Source organism: Rhinolophus ferrumequinum, chromosome 17, assembly GCF_004115265.2.
Source record: "Rhinolophus ferrumequinum isolate MPI-CBG mRhiFer1 chromosome 17, mRhiFer1_v1.p, whole genome shotgun sequence".
Lineage (NCBI taxonomy): Eukaryota > Metazoa > Chordata > Mammalia > Chiroptera > Rhinolophidae > Rhinolophus > Rhinolophus ferrumequinum.
Genome location: NC_046300.1, coordinates 32,969,369 through 32,982,439, shown reverse-complemented (window position 1 = coordinate 32,982,439; position 13,071 = coordinate 32,969,369). Strand labels below are relative to the sequence as shown.

Sequence of the window (13,071 nt, the reverse complement as noted above, 5' to 3'; positions counted from 1 at the left end):
ATGGAGACACCCTTACAAATGGAGATTTCCCTTATAAATATAAACATCTTTTGGAAAAGGTAATTTCTACTTGGTTTTCAGAGCTTCTCCCATGTCTGCTGTTTCTTAAAAAAAAAAACAGCCTGAAATAATCTTTATGCCAAATAGACATATTTTGGGATGACAAACTCTGTTCCCTTATAGCTCCTAGGCTACAAACCTATACAAAATATTATTGTATTGAATACTGTAGGTAATAATGTGGCATTTTTGTGTAATAAAAGGGGAAACTACTAGAATATATTCATATTTATTTTCACAAGCATAAAGAAACTTCAAGGCCACCTAAGAAGATACTGCCAGCAGTTAGCTGTGGGGTCATTGAGAGACTTTCTACTGTATTCCTTTATATACTGGGGGTGCCAAAAAAATGTATACAAGTGGTCACTTTGGTTGGTCTTGCTCAAGCAGTAGTTTGCCGTAATCAGAAGTGTTTGGATGCTGATGGCAACCACTTTGATCACCTCTTGTAATTGCAGAAGTCAAACATGACTTGTATTCATCTTTTGTTATCAGTATGTATTGAATATTACAATTTTAATATTGTATACATTTTTGTGTATACATTTTTGGCACCCTCTGTATATATGTATATATACATATATAATAATACATGTATATAATAATACATATATATAAATATACATAATTTTTGAACCATTGTGAATGTATTACAAATTCAAAATATTATTTTTAAAAGCACAAAGCATCCTATCTACCTTTCTATAGTCTTGAAAAGGGGTATTTCACAACGTGGAAACATAAACTGAAAAATAAAGACTATCCCTTGTATATGAAGACAATAGTCCCAGCACCTCAGCCTCAAAAGGGCAGATCATTTCAGACTTGCATTTATTCTGATCCAGCCATGCAGTTTCACTTGGTTCCTCTCAGGGACATGAGTATAGGACTTGTAAGGGATGGGCTTCTTTACTGCCCTGTGGTCCCAGCACAGCAATGGGGACCAGGTGGTAATGAGTGACCCTCATTAAACATTATAACCCATTGCCATAACCAGCTACCAGCAGACACATTCCTCCCGCACTTTTAAGAAACTGCAGCTTCATCCTCTGTCTTGGCCCCCACACTCTTGTATACCACTAAATGACACTATTTTTTTTTAACCTTATAAGGCTCCAGCCTCTTCTGGAATTCCTCCGATTTCAAAGTCTCACTCAGAAGTTCTTCATAACGGGAACAATTCTTGAAAGGCAGGTATAGCAACTGAGAACAACAGAAAAACTTTGTTAGTCAGAAGAACTTTGCTAAAGAAGCAGCAGCCATATTCTAAGCCTTATTAGGTGCAAAGAGACCTTGATAAAAGATTCAAACATGTTTTGGACTAAATGGAAATTCTAAAATTGAGGGAAAAGAGATTAAGTGGTGTGCAGGTCTTAAATAGTAGGATATCTACTAAGAACTGAAAACCTTTGTGTTTTAGTTTCGTGAACTTGCCTAAATCGCACTACGCTATTGGTAGTCACACTTCCTGGTTTTCTATGTGAAATGATAACCATTACCTTGCTTCTTTACCTACCCCTTTCTAGTACTAGATGATCAGGAGTACAGAGAAATGAGTTAAAGATTCTGGAAAGAATCTTAAGAGATCCGTTAACCACTTGATATAATTCTTGCAAATTCACAGACTGTTAAAATAAGGGCACTATTAAAGCCATAGAAAAAACATCTTTAAAAACCTATTATGACGACAAAGTGATCATGCTTAAAAGAGCTTTAATTCAATGGTCTTTTATAGTTTTAATTATAATCTACAGGTTGGTGTCTCCCAAGTTCATTTTGTTGCTTTTACTTTCCCTCTGTGACTAGTTCTATACTTCCAGCCCTTGGTGGATATTACTACTTGGATGTTTCTCTTTTTTCCTCAAATTTAATATGTAAAAAACTGAACTCAGCATTTTCATTTTTAACTGTTTCTTCTTTGCAAACTCTCTACTTTTGCCAATAGCGAAATTGATCATCTTGTTTCCTAAACTAATCACTTCTGCTTGTCTAATTTCAAATTGTTTCCAGAACAGATGCCTTTTCTTTATCTCCATTGTCCCTTGCCAGTCCTCGCCACTATAAGCTGTGTTTCACCTACTGTTAACAGCTTCCTGGATGGTCAGTCGGCATCCATGCTGTGTGCCTTCAAAATTCATTCTCTACCAGCAGCTACACTAATCCTTTTTATTTTATTTTCGTAAACATTAGTCTTTTTAAAGCATCGGTCAGATCATGCCATTCTGTGGTTTCTAGCCTTCATTGGCTTTCCATCTTACTTGGAATAAAACCCAAACTCACAGTCAGCGCCTAGTGACTGTTCTGCCCTGCTTTCCTACTAAAGTTCTTCTTACTCGCTGCTCTCCAGTAACACTTGGGCCTTCGTGCTGTCCGCTGACCACACAGGCTGGAGGTCTCTGCACACTGTTCCCTGCCTGAGACAGTCCTCTCACTGACTTCCACCTGCCCCAGCCACCTGCCCCAGTCACCAACATATTGCCGTTGTATTTCCTTGAAAGAGCTCATCGCCATCTGAAATTATCTTATTCATTTACTTCTTTATAATCTATTTCCTATAAGCTATAAACTAAAATATAACCAGCCATGATCTTGTCCACTTGTCACTGCTGTGTTGTCAATATTTGGAACAAGGCCTGGCATATTAATAGCTACTGAGAAAACTATTTTTTTTTAATAAGTTGCTTCCTGTTTGTCATTTCTGATTCTCTGTGTCACTTGTCTTACCTCTCTTTCCTTCCCCTAACGCCTTTACCATCTAATTTCAGGCCTTCATTTCCTTATTCCTGAATTGCTTCAACAGTTATTCTCAGAGGTTCAAGTATCTTTTCCTTCCACGCCACTGTCAGACAAATGCCTTAAATACCACTTCCGGTGTGTATAATCACCGAAAAAGGAATACTTTTATATCTACTGCTTTACATATAAATCTCCCTGCATGGCTTTCCAATTTTTCCATAGTTAGAAATAACATTGGTAAAGGAGAAAACACAGAACTATTTATTTAAAGGTATAGGTTTGAATGAATTATTTATCCTTTCTAGACTTTAGTTTTCTCATCTTACATATTGAAAGAGTCAGGCTGAAAATAAATAGAGTAATACTTAAACATCTGCCCAGCATTTTGCAGTTTACAAAGTTCTTTCCATTTCTTAATTAACTTGGTTTTCTCAAATCCTTATAAAGAAGTTAAGTGGGAACTGTTGTTTCCATTTTACAGAAAAGGAAACTGAGGTGCAGGGAGGTTACTCAAGGTCAAGTATCTGAAGTGGTGGTTGGCTCTCAGACCAAGGTTTTCCAAACTTTAAATCTAGCCCTCCTTCTACATCACACTGCCTTTCAACCTCGAGATCCCTTCTGGCTATTAAAAGTGGATTCTGTAATCTATGCCCATCATAGGTCTTCAGCCTCATTTTCATTCTTTCTAAATGAACTCTGGACACAGAAGGGCAAGCACTCTGTATATTGACTCACTGCCATGCTTTCAGGCTGCCTTTCTCTCTTTTCCTACCGCTCTTCCAAGGTCTGGTTCAAGTTCTTAAGCTCTCCATGAAGACTTGAATGACTGCTCTTTGGTAGCTCCATGTAGGTCTCATTCTCTGAATTCCTTCAGCATGAACAGTTTGTACTTGAAATCATTGCTCACCATCTTGTGTTCTATACATTTCACACATGCACATTTTTTTTCATCAAATGGATTATAAATTAACAAAGAAAGCTGGCCTCATATTTCTCTACAGCACTTAGCACAGCTCTGAGAATAACTTTGTGTTGATGATTGATTTTATTAGATGTCCTATTTGGTGCTAGAGAGAATGCTTTCATCTTAGTGAGTAGGCCCCCATAGGTAGTCTTACTTGCTTCTCTCTTCCTCTCCCTCCCTCATTCTCTCTGTTTTCCTCTTCCTCTTTTAATAATACCTGTATTCTCTTTGTTATTTAATTAAATTTAAATTAATTTAATTACTATCTTTCAGGATTAAGAGTTAAACAGCTACCTTGGTCTACATTGGCTAAATTTGGTGCTGCTGTCCAGTCTTTATCTAAGTAGGAAAGGCTGTGGTAAAAGTGTTTTGTTTTGTTTTTAATTTTTTTTTGGAAGAAAATATTCACAAATTCCTAAAAACACTGATAATCATAATACTTCACTCCTGATTCTGTGAAGGAAAGAGGCATAAATAAATTATCCTGTCTTTTCAGGAAACACCGGAAAAACTGGTTTGAACAGATTTATCTAGAGTGAGATTGACAGGGTCAGACTGTTTCTACAACCTTTGGGAAAAATACATAAGTCACCAGATGCAGCAATGAAGTCAGCAACTCTAACAGCACTGGCAGGGCAAAAAGGATAGGACCCTACCGCAGAGGTCACTGGGCAACAGTCCAGGTCCCGTGGTCATGCTAAGCCTCAGCCATAGAGAAATGAGATGGTCAAGCGTATAAGGTGACTGGCAGGGGAGTTAGGAAGGACTCCTTGTCCCAAAATGTTTCCTTCATACAGTCTTAAATTCTACACCTGGGAGATTAGTTAGATTTATTGATTGCTATTTTAAAAATAGCAGTCCCTCTGAAAAGGTTAAAGAGTTCTTGATCAGTCCCACCCAGTGTAAATAAATCTGAGAGTTTCTCTCAAACAGCCTCATTCAGGCAGCTTGGTTTACAGTACCGGTCCCCTCAGCCGTGGCTGCCCACTGGAATCATCCAGGGAGATTATTGAAAAAATACTGATGTCTGGGTCCCACCCTTAGGAATTTGGATTTGTTATGGGCATCAGGATTTTTAAAAATTGTCAGGTGGTTCTAATATATAGCTAAGTTTGAGAACCACTAGTTTATAGGGAAGGAAATCGCTCTGGAATTTCCTGGCTCTAGTCCCAGCAGTGATGCTTACCACCTGTGTGGCTTGGGGTCCATTTTGTTTAACTTCTTTAAACACTTCTTTCCTTGGCTATGAAAGGAGAACTATAATATTGTCCATTCAAGTTTGTGATAAGAGGTAAATATGATGCATGTAAAGTGTTGGGCATCAATTATGTGCTCAAATGTTTCTCTGTTTCTAACCTAGAAATGGGGATTTTTCTCGGGGGTGGGGTAATTTGTAGATAAAGATGATTTAGGATATTCTGGAGGGAGGAGAACCCTGTGTCAGGCACTAAAAGATCAGGAATTGAAGGCAGAACACTGGGAACAGTGTGTGTGTGTGTGTGTGTGTGTGTGTGTGTGTGTGTGTGTGTAAAGATGGAGAACGACAAAATGCCAACAGTTGAAAGAATGGCAAAACAAAATGGATGACAAAGATCCAAAGAGAAATTCTGTTTCAACTCCTCTCTGGCCGTGGACTTTCTATGTCCTTTGCAGCTTTACTTAGGGAAGAATGAAGTCTTCACAACCCAAGCAGTGTTCAGATTCCCAAATCCACAAGGGCTGAGCAGCCTGCCTTCCTCCTTCCAGGCCCAATAGACTCTCCTGTTGTTTTTTCTCAGAATACTGACCCGATCTTCAGAAAGAGGGACGGTGTGCACCGGGATGGGCTGCCAGAGGATGCTGGGGTTCCAGACACTGGTACCCTCCGGGGGAAACAGGGCTGCAAGGTTTGTCATAGCACTCATCAAAGTCCGGTCAACATCTGTGCTCCGAACATACACCTAGAGTGGGAAAATCAAAGCAGAATCCAACTGAGAAGAACTGTGGGTTTTTCCAGTGGAGCTAATATTTGAGAAAGAGTAGGACACCCACACCAAAATATTAGCTGACATGTGGTAGCATCATGATCATCAGATCTCTTACGGAAGAGACAATATTATAAGCATGCCATGGAACATAGCCACCTGGTATGCCCATAGTTGAATTGCCAAAAGTGACCAATTAAGTGGTGGCTACTTGCCACTAGTTGCCAAGCTAAAGTATTTACCATAGGTGTCCGTAAAATTTCAAACTTACTCATGTTTACATTTTTTTTAGAAACAAAATGTTTGTATAAAGAGGACAAGATATCTGATTTGTAGAAGTTGCTTGGGAAGCAGTCAAAACACTTTCACAAATGCAACATTATGTTAAATTCTTCCAAGGGACAAGGCTCCCACCCTTAGCTCCCCAACTTGCCTGTTGATGTTTATAAGACTCATTCAAGAATTTTTCATATCTTTTCTTTATATACTGTCCAAGTTCATAATGCTGCTCCATGCCCAACTATGGGGGAAAAAAATAAAAGCAAAAATTAGTGAAAGGAAGTTCTGTGAATCTTATCTATGCATCTCATCCCTTGTCATTAAATGAATAGGTTTGTCATAGCACTCAGAGCGAACTCATAGCACTCAGAGCACAATAGAGCGAACAATGGTGTGCTTTAATAATTCCACCACAACAACACATTTTAAAATAAAAACAAGAAAAGAGAGCTGTAATCTTTAGTCATGACTCCCTGAGAAAACTCTTTCATCTTCATTAGCACTTAACATAGAGCTTTGCATAGTTACTAGTTGATGATCGATTTGGTTTAAGTAAATGGTTCATCTCTTGTGTGGTAGAGCATTCAGTGGGCATTTTTGTTGGCAGAACGTTCAAAGGGTTGGCTGACTACTTGCGTGCGGGGAGGAGGATGGGGGCAGAGGGGGTGGCGGGGAGGGTTGTGGAAGAAATTCAACCATCTGGATAAGAGGTTTGGACTGAATGAATCTGAAGATCACTTCCAACCTCTGAGAGCAATGATTTATTATTTGTACAGTTTATTTATGCATTTTAGACTAGAGCCTGTTACTCAAAGTGTGGTCTGTGGATCAGAAGTATTAGCATCACTTGGGAGTATGTTAGAAACCAAGTTCGTGGGCCCCACTATTGACCTGCTGTGGGGACAGAGTCCTAGAAAGCAGTTTCCAGGCTCTCGGCCTCACGTGGAAAGGTGCTGGCTCAGGTAGTAGGTGGCCATCAGCTGTAACTAGTTGGCCATCAGCTGTAACCAGTTAGTCATTGGCCACTGATGTAACTGCTGCGGCTGAGCTAGCAAGCACAGACTGCAGTTAGTAAGTGGAGGTTGGTTGGTGAGCAGAGCAGAGCAGCACAGCGGACGATGGAAGGTTGCGGATCGTGCGGCTCCTGCTTCCTGTGTCTCCAACCCAGCCTGCCAGTGAGAATATAGTGGTATGAACCCCCTATGTATGGCTTTGTTGGTGTTCCCTTTTGACCTCAGCATATCCTGCGTCCTTATGCAGATAGTGGAACCAGAGACCCCACATGACAGATATTTTCACCTTTCCTTCCAAGTTTGTTATTCTATACCTGCAAGAACTATGAACCCACAACCGGAGCCCTGGGGACTGGGCCACAGTCCCACTGCACAACGTATGAGCAGTCCACTTACATTCCTTCATCCGCAGATAAAGGTAAGTGGGGGAGCCTAGAGGCCACAGTGGTGCTTCTCCAGAGGCACAGATTGCAGCTAGCAAATGAGGTTGGTTGGCAGAGAAGCGGACGGCAGGTTGTGGATCGTGTGGCTCCTGCTTCCTGTGTCTCCAACCCAGCGGCCAGCGAGGATATAGTGGTATGACTCTCCTATCTATGGCTCCGTTGGTGTTCCTTTTTGGCCTCACCATATCCTGCATTCTTGTGCGGGGATCAGGACTAGAGACACTGCATGACACCTGCTGATCCAGAATCTCTGGGGGTGAGCTCAGGAATCTGTTTTTAACAAGCTCCTTAAGATTCTGATGGCCAGTAATCATTAAGAAGCATTGCAGTACCTCAAGAAGTACTGTACATCAAAAGCAAAATTCATTTAGGGGTGCTTCTTGAGATGCAGATTCCTTAGCATTTCCCCCAGAGATTCCCACTCATTAGATCCTGCGTGTAGCCCTGGAATCTGCATTTTAACAAGTTCCCTGAGTGATTCAGACCCATGTGGTAGAGCACCATTCTTTGAGAAACAATGCATTGAAGTGTGCCTTTAATCCAGAGCCTCGCCAGAGCTTTGGGAGTCAGAGGGATGTGGTCGCTGTGGCTTCTGCTTGATCTCACTCGCTTATTTCCTTGTTACTCCTGGCCACCATTACCTCTAGCAGAGGAAGGTGATTGGAAGGGAATAATGTGTGCTTTGAGGTTTGTGAGTTTCCTGGATAACCTGGGTAGCTGAATAATCAGGTACTTTGGGTCTAACTGTTGTTCTAACTTATAGCCGACTTTTGAGGAAATAGTCATCTCCTATAAAGCAATGGGTTTCAAACTTTACCATGCACAGAATCACCTGGAGGACTCATTAAAACAAAGATTCCCAGGCTTCCACCCCAATGGATGGAGCCAAAGAATCTACATTTCTGTCAAGTTCCCAGGTGATGGTGATGTTGCTCATCCAGGGACAACACTTTGAGAACCACTAACTTAGTAAGCCATCACTTGTCATTATGTAGATTGGAAGTACCTGGCCATAGGCTCTAGAACCTTGCTACTTCAAGAGTGGCATGTACCAGCACTTTTGGGATCACCTGGGAGTATGTTTGAAATGTCCCATGTCAGACCTGCTGGATTAGAATCTGCATTTTAACAAGATCCCAAATGATTCATTCACATTAAAAGCTTGAGAAACACTGCTCCAAGAGAATCTGATGGCTAGTCAGGGGACTCTCAGAAGGAGTACAGATCCCAGAGTCTGGAAGAATCTTTTCGTCTTATGGAAAAGCACAGCAGGGGAACTGGAGTCTATACAGAACCATAGCTATTAAGAAGCAGCCCTGAATTCTTTTAACACTTCTCATATTCAGGAAGTCAGAAGCTGGGTAGGCTATGGTGGGAAGAGCCCTGACCTCAGAGCTAGAAGGTGCTGGCCTCAAGCAGCCTCTCTGAGGTTTCTCCTCTCTGAAACATTGTAGTTGAGTTAGTGCAGTAATTCTCAGCCTTGGCTGCACACTGGAGTCAACAGATCAACTGAGAAGCTTCTAAAAATCCCAATGTCCAGGTCACACTCTTACTCTTACATAAGATCCTCCCAGGCAGACATCGACGCTTTCTAAAGCTCTTCAAATAATTCCAATGTTTGGCCAAAATAAAGACGCATTGGTTTTGGAGATAGCCACTTCTAGACACTCTGACATTTTCTTAATATATTTAAACAGTGGTTTGGTCAGGACAGAAGCAATGCACCTGGCTATGTGGCTCCACGCAGAAGAGCCATTCACTCTTACAAGTGAAGGGTGTGGGCCACTGGCGCAGAGACTACATTTGTTGTTGTTTCCCAGTGCACTTTCTCCTTAGGTGCTCTGTAGGAAGTAGAGCTCCCTGTGTTTAGCTGACTGCTTATAAGGAGGGCTCAATCCCAGTCGATCCAGTTGACGAGAAATGAAATCTGGTATCAGCACTTTCAGAGGATTCATAGTTTCCCAACCCTGCAGATGCAGTTTATTGATTACAAGATTTTCTACTTTCTCAGGTGGAGCCTGAGAAACTCAGGGGGTGGCTTGTACGTATCTCTTAGTTCTCTTCAGCATCTCTAAACTTCTGTATTCTTCTGTTGTCCATGCACATCTCTTATGCTTTAATAAAGCCAACATGGTAAAAAAGATCAAAACAGGCAATTCTGTATACTTTTCCTTTAATTCCTAGTCACTAAGGGTGACTTGGTGTAGAGACAGAGCCCCAGAGAGCAGTTTCCAGGCTCTCGGCCTCACGTGGAAAGGTGCTGGCTTTGTTATTGAATGGCCATTGGCTGTGATCAGATGGCCATCTGCTCTGGCTGGGTGGCCATCGGCTGTTGCTGGTTAGCCATTGGCCACTGATATAACTGCCGTGGCTGTGTTGGAAGGTAGGTTGGTTGGTTGGCAGAGAAGTGGACGGCGGATTGCGGAACGTGTGGCTCCTGCTTCCCATATCTCCAACCCAGCTGCCAGTGAGAATATAGTGGTATGAACCTACTATCCATGGCTCTGTTGGTGTTCCTTTTTGGCCTCACCATATTCTGTGTCCACCCACTGGGAGCAGGAGCTGAGACCCTGCACTACACATGAAGCAGCAAGCAGGGTATGGTGCCAGCCAAAGCTCTCCGAAGGGCGGTGGAGCAGTTTGTGCATATGAAAACCCAGTTTTGGGAAGCCTGTGAGTAGTAGCGCCGGGAGGGAGCAGGAACACGATCTGCCTGGGAGAAACGTGACCCCTGGGTGAACTGGTGGTCCTCTCGATCCTCAAGATGGCATACCGCCCCGTTGGCCATAGCAGGCATCGCCTGCTTTTTGGTGGTCCACTGCTGCCATGTGCTCCTGGAGTTGTGGACATCCTACACTGGGGCCACCACCCACTCGGATGCCTGGTGCGGCGAGCAAGATCCTGGCCAGGTAGGAATGGTGTCTGACTTTGGGCAGGAGGACAGGTGGCCCCCACACTGTGTGTAGTACCCGATAGCCGCTGTTCTCAGGAGTTGGACCCCCGTGGAGGGGTGGGAGGATGTGGACGATTCTCCAACCAGCATAGCTGGAGAAAGCGAAGGTCATTGTGGCTGCGTGGGCTGGAAAGTGCTTGCTGAGGCAGCCCAGGTGCGTGAATTGTAGTCCCAGGAGGAAACGCTTGCTGAATCCTTGGTGGAAGATGTGGGTGAGGTCAAGGTCATCCCTTACCCCCAGGCTGGGAAGAACTTGGAGCCATCACCCTGCAGCGAGGGCACACGTTGTGAGAGGCCAATGCACAGCCCTGGCAAATGGCTGTGGACTATAGGGAATTGCCTTCCATCCCTGATTTGATCGACCGCTTGACTGTTTGCTTGGGAACATACTACCATGTAGTGGAACTGGTGGAGGTTTGCTTCCTGTGTCTCGCCTGGATGCCAGCGAGACTGTGGTACTGGAAGACCCTTTTCTGGGGTACAGGCAGATGTTTACTTCCTGTGTCTCGCCTGGCCACCAGTGAGAATATAGCGGTATGAACCACCCATCCATGACCCATCCATTGGTATTCCTTTTTGGCCTCACCATATCCTGTGTTCTTGTGCAGGGAGCGGGAGCTGAGACCCCGCCTGACACTTGGACATGATCAGAAATTATCTAGGCTAACCATGAGTGCCTCTCTTTCTATAATCAACACACATTTCACACTTCTTAGATCCTAGGTAATTGTGCAAAATAGTTTCCCAGATCTGAGTAACTAGTTATATGGTTTCAATAGATTGCAAACCCCACAATTTTAGTTTCCTTTGAGACTCATCACCAACCTTTAGCTGGAAATCCAACTGACCTGAGTGAGTTGGCCAAATCCCTGTGGCCACGAGGATTCCTTAAAGGGGTCGTTAGGAAAGGTTTCAATAGGACTTCGGTCTCCATGCCTGAACACCTGGAAATAGATTGAGACAGTAATGTTACACATTTCACGCAGGTTTTGGCCTCTGTTCGTCATAATAGATATCCTTCTAAACCACTGGTCCTCAGCTTTGGCTGCTCATAGAATTACTTGGGGAGTTAAAAAACAATTCTGCAGATGGATCCACTCCTAGTGATTTTGTTTTAATTAATTTGGGACGCAGCCCAGGGAATCGGGATTTTTAAAAACCTCCCCAGGTACATCTCAGGTTAAGCTCACTAACACTTTCCCTGTGTTTCAGGTATTGCAAGTAAGAGGAAGATTAGACATTAGGAGGCAGGCGATCCACACATGGAGACTGGTTTGTATATCAGGGCAAGAAGGAACACAAAACTTAGTAAGATCACTTTATTACAGACAAACTCTGATGAGAATTGTTCCTCCCTTAATTGTGGTTATGTAATTATGGTGTTAAAATTTTTGTGTATAGTAAAAATAGTGCCATAAAATGCAACATAGAATTTGCGACCATTCTGAGTCAATGATTTGTCAGTTTTTAGGAGGTTAGGGGTAAAGGATTTGTGGTGGGGGGATTAGAAAAGCGAATTCTAAATACTTTAAGGAATACTTCTGGATTTGTGTACATGCTGTTTTGACTGCCCATTTTACTCTTTGGGGAGAGTAGCCTGGGCTTTGGAAACCTTGGTATTTGATTATAATATGCTTTCTGATTATAATATGCTTTTAATCAGAGGCACAAAGCTATTTTATAAGTAAAAGATAGGGAAAGAAAAACACTCAAGTAGTACAAGATGAAGTCTACCCTGATGTCAGCAAACATATTTCATTGCATTATAAATGAATATTAAACATGCATATTTAATTGCATTATCTGAGATTTCCTGTACTTTCCACTTAACACGACTGGCTAAGATGCTCCATGGAAAAGAAACCCAGGAAGCAGCTCTTTCCAAATGCTGCAGAAACAGTTCAGTAGACACTGAATAAGGCACAGTCTCAAACTTTAGTCATCTTTGAGATGGGATCCCAGGACAGTGAGACAGGCGTCTGAGACTTGGGTTGTGACACTGGTTTCTGAGGAAAACTGATATTTTGGCCCCCTAAACTGGAGAGAAATTAAAATCTCAGTGGAACAGGCTAGAGCAAACAGAGGGCTAACGGTGCAGTGGGTCTTAAATACTTTTGGTTAGGTAAGGAATTACTGTCACGAATGGTCCCCTCGTGGTGGGAAGAAAAGCTCTCTATTCTCTGATGAGCACCTACTGTTACTAGTCACTCAGGGTGACTTGGTCGTGATCAGAGATTATTGAGGCTAACCACAATCGAAACACACTTTAGACTTTTAGATCCTGAAATAGTTATGTGCAAAATACTTTCCCAGATCTGAGTCACTAAAGTTGTTATATGGTTTCGATAGATTAAAAACCCCATATTGTTTAGTTCCCGGCGTTTTTCCACCTCAGAACTATTGACATTGGTTTGGATAATTCCTTGTGGTGGGCTTTCCTGTGCATTGCAGGATGTTTAGCAGCATCCCTGGCCTTTGCTCACTGGATGCCAGTAGCATTCCTCAGTTGTGACAACTAGAAAGTTCTCCAGACATTGCCAGATGTCCCCTGGGGGCAAAATCACCTCCAACTGGGAGCCACTGATTTAGTCAAAGAGAAGTCAGATGAGAGACGCTGTAGTAAAATAATTTGCAATGTTTCCTACCAGCCTATAACTAC

At 42.5% G+C, this 13,071-nt stretch overlaps 1 protein-coding gene across 1 annotated transcript in view; it reads right to left on the bottom strand.

Annotated features, from left to right (window-relative positions):
- The window catches only part of ACP3 (acid phosphatase 3), a 47,660-nt gene that overhangs the window by 24,113 nt on the left and 10,476 nt on the right, over positions 1-13,071 (bottom strand). The window contains exons 2-5 of the mRNA XM_033133079.1: positions 11,261-11,356; positions 6,158-6,244; positions 5,548-5,700; positions 1,165-1,263 (exon numbers count right to left, since the gene is read on the bottom strand). Coding sequence (XP_032988970.1) covers positions 1,165-1,263; positions 5,548-5,700; positions 6,158-6,244; positions 11,261-11,356 — 435 coding nt within the window. The remainder of the gene's footprint in view (positions 1-1,164; positions 1,264-5,547; positions 5,701-6,157; positions 6,245-11,260; positions 11,357-13,071) is intronic.